This window comes from Lipomyces doorenjongii, assembly GCF_038497915.1.
Source record: "Lipomyces doorenjongii strain NRRL Y-27504 unplaced genomic scaffold V1508scaffold_20, whole genome shotgun sequence".
NCBI lineage: Eukaryota > Fungi > Ascomycota > Lipomycetes > Lipomycetales > Lipomycetaceae > Lipomyces > Lipomyces doorenjongii.
The window spans coordinates 39,314-55,685 of record NW_027118087.1 but is presented as its reverse complement, the minus strand read 5'-3'; the positions used below and the strand labels follow the sequence as shown (position 1 = coordinate 55,685).

Genomic DNA, 16,372 nt, shown 5'->3' with positions numbered 1-16,372 from the left:
GCAGCTGATAGTTCGAGATGCAGAGAGGGACGTTAGAATGTATGACACCAGCCGGCTGGCAAGGCACTGTCGAACGCAAGATAAGTCTAGGGTTTAAGTTATAGTTAAAACGTTTATCGCCAACTGTGATTAGAATTGGAATATTTATGTGCCTGGCAGGATAGCTGCATCAAGCTAGACCGCCTGACTGTTACTAAGAGATCACTTTTCGAAGACGAGACATTGCCGAGCCAACAGATCTCTGTCCGAAGACCAGACACCGCTTGTATATGATCGACACGGAACCACAGTTAATCCTACTTCAATCAGCGATGACGGAATCCCAGATCTTCTGAGTCCTGTTGCAGGTCTTAGGCACTAGACTGTAACTAATGCGTAGTTAGTATCTTCGGGTTCTCATGACTTCGTACTGGATAGCAATAATACGAATTGCTCATAATCTTCACAATATCGACGACGAGACGATTGGAGTGTGACCGAACAATTACTAGTCTCGGCCGAATTTCGTTTGCCCATATATGACTAAATCTATCGAATTCTTTATTAACAAGAAGAATTGATGGAGCATATTCCGGTACAGATAGGGTGTGTATGATACTTGTATATAAGTTATCGAGATTGTGATCAATGCGGATCGGTGACAGAATCTAACAGTGACTGCGCCACGATACCCTTAAGCGGCACTATGTTGCGAATAGGTCAGGAATATCATACATATCAAAAGGTGGCCCGTCGACAAGTGAGCGAAGCTAAAGCAGGCGGACCCGCCGGAATTAGCAAAGCGCCGCGTGTCGAGAGTGTCGAGTGTCTATCGTCACTTTACTTCCGAGTCGAGTGCAACAAAAGCTAGCGCACACTGGGTCAGCACCAGCAGGAGGCTCCTGCAACATTTATGTTAGTCCACAATATCTCTCTTAAGAATAGAGCAGTCAGATCGCCTGTATGAGTAACATCAACAATCCAAAGTTTGGTTAGCAGCTTATGCCTATGTCGTCGTGTCGCTAGACTGTGCCTGACCCACCCAAGTATTATAAAAGTGTACGAAAGTCTGCACAAGTGCGCAAGCTTGGTCTGTGCATTTGCCGTGTGCAGCCATCGCCTGTTGGGCTCGCGAGGCTGCTGCAGCCTGATCTGCTCACAGACAGCCATAAATATATATGCTGCCTCCCGCAAATTCTCACTCTGAACAACAGTTCCATTCTCTGCTCCCTAACTCAACTACTGGCTATGCGACTGATTCTTTCGACTCTCGCACTACTACTCGCGCATGTCGCTGTCTCTATAGCGTACGTGCCTTACTACGGTAACCCTGCCCCAGATGCAGGCGTCGTCGCAAAAATCCGCATCAACCGTCGCGGTGGCAGTGTATACAACCCGGAGTCTGTTGCAGACTTGGCAAGATTCAACGCAGTGCTCCAGAGCTCTCTCGAGCGCTACTCGCGAACAAAGCGAGAATTGCAAGGTAACAGAGTCGTCCGCAGGACTCTCCCCTTACCTGACAAGCTCGCTCCGATAGGTGAAGATGGAAGCTGGTAGGTTTTTATGGTTATCATGCCGTATTTTAGTTAGGTGTACTGTCCTAACGGCTCCAGGTATGCGGATGTCGAGCTCGGAAATCCAGGTCAGAAGGTCCAATTCGATATCGACATGACGTCGTCCGACTTCTGGGTCGAGAGCACTACATCGGTCCATGGCACACGATTCGAGGCCAGCAACTCCCAGTCCTACTTCAGCGAGCATAAGTTCGTGTTCAGAGACTGCATCGGCTCACTCGATTCGCTTGTCCTCGGTGACAAGAAATTCAACATCGAGTTCGCCCACTGCTCTCCTCCTCGAGCATCGATCAGAACCCTCAATCCCTCGGGTGGTATTATGGGCCTCGCCCACTCATCGCTCTCTCAGACTTCTCTTCCTCACTTCTTTGAGGACGCAAAGGAGAAAGGAAAGCTTGCTGAGGGTATGTTTGCCATCGAGTTCAACAAAGACGATACCGATTCTTCTGCCGTGCTCTCTTTCGGCGGTGTGGCCCGTCACCATGATGATCCCCTCTACGCTCCTGTCAAGACATTCGGTTTCTGGCAGATTTTGTTCAAGAGCTTAATGGTCGATGGTAACACTGTCCTCGACAACATCCAAGGTGTTATTGACGTCACCTCCCCGTTTGTTCTAGCTCCCCCTGAGGACGTCCGAATGTTCTATAATGCCATTTCTGGCGCTCAACCACTCGCAAACGGATTCTGGTCGTATCCCTGCTTTGAGGATCCCAAGATTCACATCGAACACGCTGGCTGGCTGTTCCCATTTAAGGACTCCTCGCTCGGCAAGGTCAAGGAGTCCTCCGGCTACTGTATTGGTCCTCTCGTCGAGGCTGATCTCGCAGGCCTGTGGGTTATTGGCGAGCCGTTCTTGAAGGGCGTCATTTCGATCTTTGACGTAAGTGTTTCTGGACCCATACTTGAGTTATAGAACTCGCGCATGCTAACGACCTATTCTCTAGTTTGACCAGAAGCGTGTTGGTATTAGAAGCGCTTAGGTATACGAATGAAATAATCCTGGTTGTCGTTGTCGCGTTCTCTCCATCGCATAAGATTTTTCGCGTCATCCTCAAATCACAAACATCACTTCAACAAATCCTGCATATTAGCATTGCATTTTAATTTTTGGGTCTTCTAGATTTTGTTTTAATGGTCGTTCAGGATATCTAGGGCAATGATTTTTCTTCAGTTTAATATCACTAGGGCATTGATTTTACTTCAGGTTTTGTTAATATTGGATATCTCTACATCTACATATGATTTTTGTAATTCCCTACAACGTTACAGTTTTACTGTCGTTTACATATGATGTTATGTTAAGGTAATGATTGTAACGCAAAAAGTATTAGAGAATGAATAGAATGGGTATGGTTAGTGACGGTTCACGTGCAATTTGATGATTCAACATAGACTAAGTGTTATTTCTATAAATAATAGATTGTATAACTAATTTTAAGATCAAACGTTAAGTAGATCGATGCCGGTGTACAATCTCGAGACTACGCAAATTTTTGTTGCGGCGGTTAATTATGCTGTAGAATGCAATGCAAGGACGTACCGCGCGATAGCTATCGCCGAGCCAACACAATCCGTCGCTTGCACGCGAGCGCTCAGTGGTCGCCAATTTGCCGACCGTGTAATCTTTTGTATGGCGTGTCTCAATGACGGACCAGTTGGTCGCAGATGTTTCCGCAAATCGGGGAATTGTAGTTTCCGATCAAGACCAAATGATTTACTGCTACCGCTCTAAAGTGATTTTGATACCATACCGAGCTTGTATTCTTCATAGTAACGGTAAGTGGAATAGTGATTAGACCCGGCATTCTCATCAACGTACTCCACCACGGATACAATTTAACGGCTTGACTCTAAAACACTTTGACAGTGCCGTTCCTTAAATTATGGAATAACACAATTGATCTGCAGATGCACTTGGACCACTTCTATCTCCGGTGTCTCTAGTTGCTAACGAACAATATTTGACATCCCTCGAATTGATATAATTCTTGGTTAGTTAGGCACTTTGTATTGGTTCTGGTTCTATTCGAATTCTATCGCGCGCTATTGTTTGTACTGTTTAATTTGAATTTTTCTTGTGGTTAACGAATTATTCCTGAATTTGAGCACTAAAACTGAAACATGGCATCTTAAACTTAGTAAGATACAGATCAGTTCGATATCGGGCCCATATGGTCAAATTCTCAGACGAGCTACGCAAATATGGAGTGACGCGTATTGTATGTAGCTACGACGGAGGCTTGTTACTATGTATCTTACAGCCCAGTAATGCGTATTTCCAAACTCGACAATCGTCGTGACTGACAATTTATGGATTAATCTCGCAATAGATAAGACGTCACGTTTTGGGTTCTCTGTAATCTCGTCGTTAATCGAGAAATGTCTGTCAATTGTCGTGCCATTCAAAGTTGGTGCAAGAACCATAATTTGAATGGTGCAAGAACCATAACTAAATCGAAGTACGTGAGTCTTGGCCGATGTAAACTTGATAGCTGGCATTTTGTATGGATCACAACTGGATCACGTATTTCACAGTGGAGAGCAGAAGAAAGTTGAAAAGGTGGCGAGATGTGATCCAAATACTACGCCGGATCACAACCTAGAAACTACTATCTCGAGGACGGTTGTTCAGTGCACTTGTTTTTCCTCTCCATCAGCAATCTATCGGCAGCCCGTGACAGGTGCCTCTGAATAATTTTGCTTTATAAGGGGAATTATCACCGCAATGTATGTAATTTTCTTTTATTTTTTATCTTCATGGGCAATTCTGTTAGACTTACAAAATGCAGGCCGTCATCGATTGTCCCTAATTCGGGCGTGGCTGATGCCTCGCTGCACGATCCATTGCCCACGTATTTGAAAGCATTTATTTGGCCGTTCTTCTTTTTTTACCCAGTATTTGGCTATTTCTATTTTCTCCGGTATGAGCAATATCTCAACGGCTCAGAATGGACGTTCGTATTCCTCGGCTCAATCGTGTCGTTGCAGATGCTTCTTTGGCTCATGACGCATTGGAGCGTCAACATCAAGGCATTATTTACGTCCACTAAAGTGACTGATCCTGAAAACGCTAAGCTCATTCGTGTCATTCCAGTGGCGAACGCTGGACAGCCTGCTATTTGCCCCCTCGTCCATGTCAAAGTAAGTGGTGTGCCATAAATCTGATGATGATCGCAGGATCTGATACTCGACTGCAGTCCCACGGCCAAGAGGAAATTTCTTTTTTGTTTCAGAAGCGGAGATTTATTTACGATTCCGAAACAAAGACGTTTAATCCACCTGCGTATCCAATTGATAACCATTGTTTAATCAAGGATTTCCAGCGCTCCACCGGTGTCAACGAAATTGATCTCTTGAGCCAGAAATATGGAGAGAACAGATTCGACATTCCAGTCCCTACTTTTGCCGAGCTTTTCTACGAGCATGCTGTTGCACCTTTCTTCGTCTTCCAGGTCTTCTGTGTCGCGCTATGGCTTATGGACGAACTGTGGTACTACTCACTTTTTACTCTCTTCATGCTCGTCGCTTTCGAGTCGACGGTCGTTTATCAACGCCGACGAACTATGATCGAGTTCCGCGGAATGGGTATTCAGCCGTACGATATTTATGTGTACAGAAACGGCGAGTGGACAGAGATTAAGACAACAAATATTCTTCCTGGCGAGTTGGTTTCGATTGTCAGATCAAAGGACGACTCCGGCCTTCCATGTGATTTGATCTTGATCAATGGATCTGCTATCGTTAATGAGGCTATGCTTTCTGGGGAATCCACACCGTTGTTAAAGGAGTCTATTGTCCTTCGTCCTGGCGATGAGGATCTGGACCTTCAGGGACTAGACAAGAACACGATTCTATACGGTGGCACCAAAGTCTTGCAGATAACTCCTGCTGTGGATTCACATGTTCCGGTTGCTCCTGATGGAGGTGCACTCGCTGTGGCGACTAAGACTGGATTTGAAACTAGTCAAGGTAGTCTCGTTCGTACGATGATCTTCTCCACAGAGCGTGTCGGTGCCGGCAACGTCGAAGCGTTGTTCTTCATCCTGTTCTTGCTCATATTTGCTATTGCTGCGAGTTGGTATGTCTGGACCGAGGGTGTGAAGGTCGACCGCAAACGCTCCAAATTGCTCTTGGATTGTATTCTTATTATCACGTCCGTAGTTCCTCCGGAACTACCTATGGAGTTGTCACTCGCTGTCAACAGTTCTCTCGGTGCACTTGGAAAGTTCGCGATATACTGTACCGAGCCGTTCCGCATTCCGTTTGCTGGACGCGTCGACGTGTGCTGCTTTGACAAGACCGGTACTTTGACCGGCGAAGACCTCGTGGTCGAGGGTATCGCGGGACTACTTTCATCACCTACTGATCTTCTTGATGTAAAGCAAGTTGAACACAACACGACTCTTGTGCTCGCCACTGCGCATGCGCTTGTTCGGCTTGATGAGGGCGATATTGTTGGTGACCCTATGGAGAAGGCTACTTTGAAAGCTCTAGGATGGTCTATTGGCAAGAACGACTCGTTGCAGTCTAACAATAAAAGCGGTCCACAGACGAAGGTGCGCATTCTTCGACGATTCCAGTTCTCCTCTGCGCTCAAGCGATCGTCTAGCGTGGCGACTAGTAGCAGCAAGACCTTTGTCAGCGCCAAGGGCGCTCCCGAAACGATCCGAAAGATGCTCAAGACTGTTCCCGGGCGGTATGAGGAGGCTTACAAGTATTTTACGCGACGTGGTAGCCGTGTCTTGGCATTGGGATATAAATATTTGCAGGACGACCTGAGTATTCACAAGGTCAACAATCTTGTACGTGAAGACGTTGAGTCGGATCTTCACTTTGCCGGATTCTTGGTGTTCAACTGTCCACTAAAGCCTGATGCAATTGCTACTGTCAAGATGTTGAACGAATCTAGTCACCGTGTTGTTATGATTACCGGAGATAACCCGCTGACCGCTGTTCATGTCGCATACGAAGTTGATATTGTTACACGGGAAGTCTTAATTCTTGACGCTCCTGAGGAAGGCAGTGATGGCGGCGAACACGACCTTGTCTGGAGAAACGTTGATGAGACGACTGTTATCCCTGTCAATCCTTCCAAGCGTATTACTGCCGAAATTTTCGACAAGTACGATATCTGCGTGACTGGCTACGCACTTGCGAAGTTCACTGACTACGATCATGTTTGGGAGTTGATCAAGAACACGTGGATTTGGGCGCGAGTGTCCCCGTCACAGAAGGAATACATTCTCACTAAGTTGAAGGACGGCGGCTACACTACTCTTATGTGCGGTGATGGCACCAACGACGTTGGTGCGCTCAAGCAGGCTCATATTGGTGTTGCCTTGTTGAACGGTACTGAAGATAGCTTGAAGAAGATCGCCGAGAACACCAGAAATGACAAAATGAAGCAACTTTATGAGAAGCAGTGCGATATGATGAAGCGATGGGGTGGAAAGATTCCCCCGGTCCCTCCTCTGATTGCGCATCTGTATCCTCCTGGACCCAACAACCCACACTATCGCAAGGCGATCGAGCAGCGAGGTGGAAAAGTGGACGAGGATCTCATTAAGGCTGCGTTCTCTACAGGTGCTGCGGACCCGACCGTTGCCCCACAAGCTCAGACAGCTGCTTCGTTTGCTGATAAGATGATGAGCATGGTTGATGAGGAGGATGACAGCGAAGCCCCGACTTTGAAACTCGGTGATGCTTCTGTTGCCGCGCCATTCACTTCTAAGCTTGGAAATGTCAATACCATCGCGCACATCATTCGACAGGGACGATGCACGCTCGTGGCCACGATTCAGATGTACAAAATTCTGGCTCTAAATTGTTTGATCTCTGCGTATTCGCTTTCGGTGTTGTATCTCGCTGGTATTAAGTTTGGTGATGGTCAGGCTACCATTTCTGGCATGCTCATGTCCGTCTGCTTCTTGTCGATCTCACGCGCAAAGGCGGTCGAGAAGTTGTCCAAAGAACGACCACAGCCTGGTATATTCAATTTTTACATCATGGGGTCTATCTTGGGACAATTCGCAATCCACATCATTACTCTTGTTTACATAACTTATCACGTCTACCTTCTCGAGCCGCGTGAGGAGAACGTTGATTTGGAGGCTGAATTTAAGCCGTCACTTCTGAATACTGCGATCTATCTTCTCCAGCTCGCACAACAGGTCTCGACATTTGTAGTCAACTATCAAGGGCGTCCGTTCCGAGAGAACATTTCGGAGAATAAGGCAATGTACTACGGTCTTGCTGGCGCGGGTCTCTTGTCTCTAGCGGGTGCTTCTGAGATCATGCCGGAGTTGAACGAGAAGCTGAGATTGGTGCCAATGGTTTATGATTTCCGGGTTAAGCTTTGCGCAGCCATGATTTTAGACTATGTGTGCAGTTGGGGAATTGAGCTTGGATTGAAAGCGTTATTTTCGGATTACAAGCCAAAGGATATTGCAGTTCACGATGAGCGGAGCCCGGAGAATTTGGTAGTGAAGAAGACAAAGTAGAGAGGTGATATGGTAGTTAGATATAAACATAGAATTATTTAACTGGATGGTGAATGTAATTCATTGGCGTTGATAGTATTTGGTGATACTTACGTTACATTGTGTATAGTTATTTGTGTATGAAATGTACTGCATTTAATGTATATACGTTTAGATGATGATTTAATTAAATTAGGATTTCCGCCGTCGAGCGTCACCAAGCGTCACGTCCGTGCCAGAATGTACGCGCGGGATCGAGAAGGACGCGACTTCCCCGCCCACAAGTACAATACCCTCGTTGTCACGCTTGTCTGCCGCCATCGTTTATGCAACGGAACTCTTACACCCACTCAAATAGGGACTTTTTAGTTACGTGTCTTATATTAGCATTGCGATTCTCTCGACTGACTGAGAACATTTCGGGCTTACTGAACGCCAATTGCGAGAAAGATGAAGGCACACGCGCTAACACTGCATTGGCATACCGACAACCAGCCCATTTACAGCGCCCACTTTCAACCGACGCGTGCTGGTAAAGGTCGGCTTGCGACCGCGGGCGGTGATAATAATGTGAGAGTATGTTATGGACTTGTGCAATAATCGGAAAGGTATTCTTGGGATATTGACGGGGCATCACAGATCTGGAGGGTAGAACTCACGGATACTGGTCCGTTTCCAACAGTCACATACATGTCGACGTTGACGAAGCATACGCAGGCCGTTAATGTCGTGCGGTTTGACTATAACGGTGTGTTGCATTTTCCGGCTGGGCGAATGAGGGCTGACGAAGACAGGCGAGATACTGGCATCGGCGGGCGATGACGGCAATGTGATCCTTTGGGCTCTGGTCCCAGATGGCGAGGACCGCCGGCGATCGTTTGGAGACGATCCGGAGGAGAGTGCGGCTGACCGGGAAACATGGCGGATAAAACATTTGTGTCGGTCGTCGATGGCCGAGATCTACGATCTGGCGTGGTCGCCGGATTCGCAATACCTAATTGCCGGCTCGATGGACAACGTCGCTCGAATATATTTGGCAAGCACGGGATTATGTGTGCGGCAGATTGCAGAGCATAGTCATTACGTGCAAGGGGTGGCGTGGGATCCGCTGAATGAGTACATTGCGACTCAGAGCTCCGATAGAAGCGTACATATCTATAAAGTGAAGACAAAGGAAGGGCAGTTTGTGCTCAACACTCATCACAAAATTTCACGAACTGAAGTTCCAAATATGAAGCATGCGATTGACGTTGAGCCTGCTGCTGCTCCGTCACCTGTGGGTTCAGCGGCGAGCGCTTTAGCACCACCTCCGCCACCAGCGAGCGCGGCCGGGGCGACGTCGTCACAGAGCTTAGAATCGCCTACTGCATCGACACCAGGTACGCCATCATCAATATCGCTGCCAATGAATCCCCCACCGCTCTCAACGCACTCGCGACGGTCATCGTTTGGCAACTCTCCACAAGTTCGCAGATCACCCTCGCCGTCGCCGGCAATGCCACTACCTGCGGTGCGGCAATTCGATTCGCCAAAGCTAAGTTACAGAATGGCGCAGCTATATCACAATGAGGGACTTACATCTTTTTTTCGGCGTCTTACTTTCACGCCAGACGGAAGTCTGCTGCTTACCCCTGCGGGGCAGTTCAAATACTCTACGCCATCCGGGCTTGAGGAGACGACGAATACCGTATATATTTATACCCGCGCGGGGCTGAACAAACCACCGGTGGCACATCTGCCATCACTGAAGAAGCCGGCGATAGTTGTGAAATGTTCACCTGTGAAGTACAAGCTCAGGCAGGCGAAAATGGAGACGCGACATATTACCATTGACACGTCTGCAGCGGATGGACTGTCAATTCCGGCGCTGTCTGAATCGCAGGATCCGCACGACCCACTACCTACTCCGCCGAAGTCGATTCCGAGTACGACGCCAACAGCAAGTTCGGGAAAACAACAGGCCTTTGTCTTGCCGTACCGCGTGATCTATGCAATTGCGACGCAAGACTCTGTGTTAGTATACGACACACAGCAGACGTCGCCACTGTGTGTGTTGTCGAATCTACATTACGCCACATTCACGGACCTGACATGGAGTGTTGATGGGCAGGTGCTGTTTATGACGTCAACAGACGGGTTTTGTTCAGTTGTTGTGTTTGAAAAGTGCGAGCTCGGGGAACCGTATGAGGATGAAATGAGCTTGGAAGTCGGGTCGTACTTACCGACACCGGCGGCGGAGGACGGAAGTGAGGAGCAGACTGTAGAGGAAGAGCAGAAGCTGAGGCCGATTATTAGTCCGGTGCCGGCTATGGCAATCTCTAACGAGGTGGTGGTGTCGTCTTCCCAATCATCAAGTGCGGTGAAGCGCGCGGCCGGGATGGAGGCGAGTGGAGACGCGAAGAAGAAGCGGGTGGCGCCGATGTTGATTGGGGAAGTTCGTCGCAAATAGTGTCTGTTTGCTTGTGTACATACCTATAAATTGATTGTTGTATGTATAGACAATATTTTATTTGCGCCTGTGAATAGGTTGTGGGTTGGTGCGGCTCGTCGAGTGCCCGAAGAGGACAATCAAGTCTGTGGCCGAGCCCACCGCCCACACTGAAATCGAATGTCAACAGCGGCTGCACGGCATGAAGCAGTTCAACAAGTAGAAGCAGCAATAGAAGCAGCACTCCGCCAACGCCCACTACTGTTCATTCCGACTGTGTATGTGTATGCAATACGTATATACGTTCATACACTAAATTGTTACAACTACACTTACCACTACCCTTTCATATTGCTACAACTAAAATCTACTGAAGCGTTGATCAGAGTGGCATCCCGTCGCCGTAACCAGCACGCAAACATTCAATTTCGACAACTACATCAGCTCCAGCCTCAGCACCAGCCTCAGCACCAACATCAGCTGCTGTCGCCGTCACTGGTCGTGCGCGGCATGGTTGCCCGTGTGTTCGTGCTCATTAGACGACTTCTGCGGTCACGCATCTTCTTGGTCTTCGGGTTTGCCGTCTGCCTCGTCCTGCTTCTTGGAAACCGTTCCGGAGCGACACTCTCCAGTACCGCCGAATATTTCTCGTCTGCCGCAAATGTGTGGACTACTCCTCAGGAAGACAGATTCCATGCTGGTCTGCCTGACTCACTAATAGCCGACATCAAAATCAAGGTCTGTCCGCTGGTCTCGAAGCCATTCAGTCCATGGTGGTGCCAGATCGACGGCTACAGACGTCTCGACAAGGACTTAGGTCTGCGCAGGTCGTGGATATCGCGCGCATATGTGTTTGTTAAGGATGTGCCGAAACAGGAAATCGTGGGCGAGGGCGACGACATACTCGTCGTGCTCGACGTCCACATCGGCCAGGAATCGCCTGAGCTGACCACTATTGACAGTACAAAGAAAAAGAATAACAACCACGTTAAGATTGTGAACGTGGGCGAACAAGTGGAAGGCGACGTCGAGAAGGTTGTGGACAGGGCAGGCAAGAGGGATGCCGAGCTCGAAGACGATGCCCCGGAGGAGCTACAGGTCGACAACAAAGGCAAATGGGTCCGTCGATCCCACAATCTGTGGCTTAAATTCGGCAAGCCGACTGATTTTACAGTGTCCGACCTCGATGTGTTGTACGGTGTCGACGCTGTCGATCCGCGGTTCGGATGGTCGCTCAAGGGTGACCGACATAATTCTCTCGCCGTAGGTGGTAACGCGCATCCACGGATCACGATTCGATTAGGTGGCAAGCAGGATCTGCCTGTCGTCAAATTGATCCTGAATAATGAGAACCGGTTTAAAATAGTTCAGGTTGCTGGTGAGTCGAATGGCTGGGCGTTTGTTGATAATTACTAACTCCAGCAGATTTGCATTTCTCTACTGGTGTTGGAAAATGCATGGACGCGTGGCCACCAGAGACAGCAGACGCATGTGAGGCCGATCCTCGGACGCTCGCTTTTGTTAATAGGTTATTGGACGAGGAAAAACCGGACCTCGCGGTTTTGACAGGGGACCAAATATTTGGCGACGCTGCTCCTGATGCGCAGACCGTATGTATTGTCTGTTGTACTTGCGAGCTAGCACTAATGAACTCACATAGGCGTTTTTAAAGTCAGTTGCGCCATTCATTCAACGGACAATTCCATTTGCCATAACATTTGGCAACCACGATGACGAAAGCAATCTGTCGCGCGAGCAGCTGATGACGATTGCGTCGCATCTACCGTACTCGCTCTCACAGGCTGGCCCAGAGTTTGCGAAAGGGGTGGGCAATTACCATCTGAATGTGCTCGCAAAGGAAAAAGACCACACGGCGATGTCTTTGTATTTTTTGGACACGCACAAGTACTCGCCGAACCCCAAACAGTTGCCCGGCTATAACTGGATAGACGAGAGTCAACTGGAGTTTCTAGTGGCGAGCTACGAACAGCTGACACCGCTGAGGCAGCAGTATACATCTCACTACACAGGCTCAGGCGACACCTCGGAGGGTAACGGCAATAAGCACCTGTCGATGGCTTTTTTCCACATTCCGCTGACCGAGTATCGGAATACGAGCAACAGGTGGGTGGGCCAATACCGGGAGCCGTCGACGGCTCCAAAGTACAACACTGGTGCGCGGTCCGTGTTGGAGGAGGTCGGAGTGAGTGTGGTGTCTGTCGGGCATGATCATGTGAACGACTTTTGCATGATAGATAGGAACTACGTCCAGTCAGGGTTAATTGATAGAGATCTGCCTTTGCAAACAGCGGACGGGAACATGCAGCGGCTTGCTCGGCGAAACGCTGGCAACGATGTCGAGCACGCGATTTGGCTGTGCCACGCTGGGGGGGCCGGATTAGGAGGATATGGTGGATACGGGGGGTTTATCCGGCGGCTACGATTCTTCGAGGTTGATGCGGACAAGCACGAAATATCGACGTGGAAGCGTGTTGAGCTCGGCACGAAAGAGGAGCTGGACGCTAGACTTGACTTCCAGGTGCTGGTTGAGAGTGGCAAAGTGAAGGCGTAGCGTCAATGTAGTATACTATATTTAGTCATGATTTTATTGATTTGCTGTGACATTAATGTGCAGTTAGATCAATCTATGTCCAGTATGCAAGGGCAGTCAGCCAAAGTTGATGCTAATATTTTTAGCTACCGACAAATGTGGCGGTTGTGGCTGCAAATGGCATACGATTGACGGATATGCAGGGGAGGCATAAAAATTGTAATGGGAATAAGTTAATCCTCTGAGATTTATATTTGCAAATTTCAACGGCATCATGCGATGCGCCAGCGCGGCAGCGAACGTGTTCCGCCCCGGAGACGTTGTGTTGCTCCGGGATGTGCTTCGGCCGTCGCTGGCTATTCTAAGTGGGCCACTGCGTCTACCAACGGATACAGAAGACAAGCCGCCAAGCGTATGCACCCACAGGGGCGAGGTCCGGCACACGGCCATTCTCAACGCCCACCCTCGGACTCTCGTCAAGTCGCACACCGCCGGCGCGACGTTCGTGGTCACGTTTCCGACACTGGAGGAGTTTGTTAACTTCCGCAAGCGCAAAACTACGCCAATCTACGCATTTGACGCCGCTGCCACCGTCGCCCTAGCCGACATCCACATCGACGAGAGGGAGCACACTGTCTTCGAGTTCCTCGAAGCCGGCACCGGCCACGGCTCTCTCACCCTCGCAATCGCGCGCATCATCCACGCTGCAAATGCGAATCTAGACAAGAACGCGCCTCGTAAGGCCGTTCTTCATTCTGTCGACCGTAACAAAGACCACGCTACATATGGCGTCAAGAACGTGCGAGAGTTCAGACGCGGACTTTACGCGGCCGATGTCGACTTCCATGCGCCTTCTACACCATCAGAGTACCTCCAATCCAGACTCAAATCCATAACGGATCACGGCGATTCTCACACAGCGTTCCTCAGCGGCGCTTTTTTGGATCTGCCGTCACCCGAGCTCGAGGTCGAAGTCGTTGCTCGCTGTCTAAAGACCGACTGTCCCCTTGTTGTGTTCGCCCCGTCAATCACTCAAATAGTGGATGTTATCGAAGCCGTACGAGCGAAAAATATCCAACTGTCCATGTGCAAAGTTGTCGAGCTCCTGCCTGGTATGGGTGGCAGCATGCGCGAGTGGGACCTCAGACGTGCTGTTCTCCGCAACTCCCCAGATCGAAAAGAAGAAGGGGGCAGCGAGAGTCAAGAAAAGTGGGTTTGCAGACCACTAGTCGGCGAGAGAATCGTCGGCGGTGGGTTTGTAGCAGTATTTAGAAAGAAATTGCAAAAGACGAGAAGAGATAATGCCGGCCAGTTGGAGCGATAATATTTATTATATTGTTCATGTAGCAATGGAATACTTATTTACAAAACACCAAGATGCTTCGCGGCATGCTCAACATGCTCCTGCGCAAGCGAACTGACGTAGTAGTACGAGTGGTCGTAGTCAGGCGCGTACTTCACCGTTATCTGGCTCTCACGGCCGGCCTCTTTGGCAGCGGCGACAAAACTGTCAATTAGGAGTTGGCCGCTTAACAAAAATTCATCCGAAAGACCACACGAGATGAAGATATCCAAGTCAGACCCGCTGTAAGCCTTAATCAGTTCAGTCGCATCGTGCCTGGCCCACTCTTCCTTGGACGCGAGATAACCGGAGAAGGCCTTTTCCCCCCACGGGCACTTGGACGGGTTGACGATTGGGGCGAACGCGGACGTCGACTTGTACTTGCCCGGGTGCTTGAAGAAGAGTGTGAGCGCCCCGTGGCCGCCCATGGAGTGACCCATAAGCGACACGCGGCTGTTGTCGAGCACAATGAAATACGAGTACAAAGCGGCCGGCAGCTCCGACGTGATGTATGTCTCCATTTTGTAGTTCTGCGACCACGGCTCCTTGGTCGCATCCAGGTAGAACCCGGCAGCGGAGCCAAAGTCATACGCATCGTGCTCTCCAGGATGGTTCGAGCCACCTATGATTGTTAGCGCCTGGATTACAATACATTATACATCAGCCGTACGAGGAGAAGTGTCGGGGTAAACAACCGCGATACCATATTTGGCCGCCCAATAATTAAAGAAGCCTTTCTCGGCACCATTGTCGCCGGAGCAGGTCAGACCCGCGAGATACCAGAGTACTGGGACCTTGGGCGTCGACCGACCAAACGCTCCCGGCGGGAAGAACACGTTGAGGGCCATTGGGCAGCCGAGCACGGCGGACTCGTGTGTGAGCTTGAGAAGTGTGCCGCCAAATGTCGCGATAGCTGCTTTTGTGGTGAATTGGAATGCTGGAGTGGCCATTTTGTTTAGTCTTCGAGATGTCGGTGTGTGGTGGTGGAGAATCGAGAGAATAGTTAATCACCGTAGAAATTGGCAGTCCAATCACCTGCCCGGGGTCTGGCCTACGGTCTAGTACTGGACATGATCGATCTTCATCTATGACGTTATCGACGTCATCGACAGCACATCATCAGCCATTCCACAAATATTGGCAGTACACAAATATTATATACAAATAAAATTCAGAAGATGTCGTTCATGCGCAAATATGCTTGGAATATTCCATGCCCATCTTATCAGTACGTATGAGCTCGTCGAAATAGATGTACCTCATCCCTAACCCAATGGAAACGAAGAAGGGTAGAATTTTTCGGCGTTACGGTCTTGTACCAGTTGTATGTTACCGCACTTATTCTTACGGAGACATATCCGTTACTAGAACCTGTGCACGTAATGTGCTGTTTATGTAAATTACGGCGCGTTCATGTTTACCATTGAGCTGCGGATGCGTCCCGGCGGACTGACGACCTTCACGTCACCAACAGGTGTGTTCGGGGCCAGAACACACAATATGCGAACGCTACAAATTGTTTCCAGGCGACCGCTGGAAGTCCAATCTACTATGCTTGATGTCACACATACATCACAATTGTACCGTTGATTGGACTTGTGAAATTGTATAATTTCGTCGCAAATAAAAAATTCCTTCGTGCAGCTTCTGCCTCGCTTTAAGTGTTAATTCTCAGCGTACCTAGTACATTCATTTAGTATCTATTTTTGACAAAATAAATAATTCCCAACTGGACGAACGGCAAGCCTCAGAGATCTTGGTGAGTAAACGTCATAACCTTAGTTCCACAGTAGTAGTAGATAATAGCTTTTCATCACAAGCACACTATTCGTCCATATATTCCCAGTAGAGAAATAAGAAAACATACCCCAATTCGAACTGTTCGATCAACTAAGCGAGCTTGCAAGCATACGGCGAGTGCTATGTTCCGTAGGAAATGATATCACACGAAATAACAGAAAATTCTTTTCGCTCTGCGGAAGTGTAACAGTAATGGTCAAATGTGTACGCAGATACAGC

The 16,372-nt window shown here is 48.9% G+C and overlaps 5 protein-coding genes across 5 annotated transcripts; 4 read left to right on the top strand and 1 right to left on the bottom strand.

Annotated features, from left to right (window-relative positions):
- The first annotated feature begins 1,096 nt into the window (after positions 1-1,096).
- On the top strand, positions 1,097-2,993 carry V1508DRAFT_369680 (aspartic peptidase domain-containing protein). The gene is made up of 3 exons (XM_066937443.1): positions 1,097-1,532; positions 1,593-2,433; positions 2,498-2,993. Exons 1-3 carry the CDS (start codon positions 1,228-1,230, stop codon positions 2,531-2,533), a joined length of 1,182 nt encoding a protein of 393 aa, XP_066796180.1. The 5' UTR covers positions 1,097-1,227; the 3' UTR covers positions 2,534-2,993.
- Positions 2,994-4,176: 1,183 nt separating this feature from the next.
- V1508DRAFT_416194 (uncharacterized protein) lies at positions 4,177-8,254 on the top strand. Its single transcript, XM_066940174.1, has 3 exons — positions 4,177-4,280; positions 4,343-4,694; positions 4,751-8,254. Coding segments are annotated over exons 1-3 (3,657 nt in total). The 5' UTR covers positions 4,177-4,278; the 3' UTR covers positions 8,054-8,254.
- A 228-nt stretch (positions 8,255-8,482) lies between these two features.
- On the top strand, positions 8,483-13,032 carry V1508DRAFT_353847 (uncharacterized protein; the record flags this gene model as incomplete). Its single annotated transcript, XM_066936891.1, has 6 exons — positions 8,483-8,608; positions 8,672-8,780; positions 8,827-10,453; positions 10,847-11,838; positions 11,883-12,070; positions 12,121-13,032. The coding sequence occupies 6 exons, from the start codon at positions 8,483-8,485 to the stop codon at positions 13,030-13,032; spliced, it is 3,954 nt and encodes a 1,317-aa protein (XP_066796178.1).
- Positions 13,033-13,158: 126 nt separating this feature from the next.
- On the top strand, positions 13,159-14,472 carry V1508DRAFT_105568 (S-adenosyl-L-methionine-dependent methyltransferase). Its single transcript, XM_066935843.1, has one exon. The coding sequence runs from the start codon at positions 13,286-13,288 to the stop codon at positions 14,333-14,335; it is 1,050 nt and encodes a 349-aa protein (XP_066796177.1). The 5' UTR covers positions 13,159-13,285; the 3' UTR covers positions 14,336-14,472.
- V1508DRAFT_105536 (Alpha/Beta hydrolase protein) lies at positions 14,355-15,677 on the bottom strand. The gene is made up of 2 exons (XM_066935842.1): positions 15,024-15,677; positions 14,355-14,975 (listed from the first exon to the last, which is right to left on the bottom strand). The coding sequence occupies exons 1-2, from the start codon at positions 15,301-15,303 to the stop codon at positions 14,374-14,376; spliced, it is 882 nt and encodes a 293-aa protein (XP_066796176.1). The 5' UTR covers positions 15,304-15,677; the 3' UTR covers positions 14,355-14,373.
- Positions 15,678-16,372: the final 695 nt, after the last annotated feature.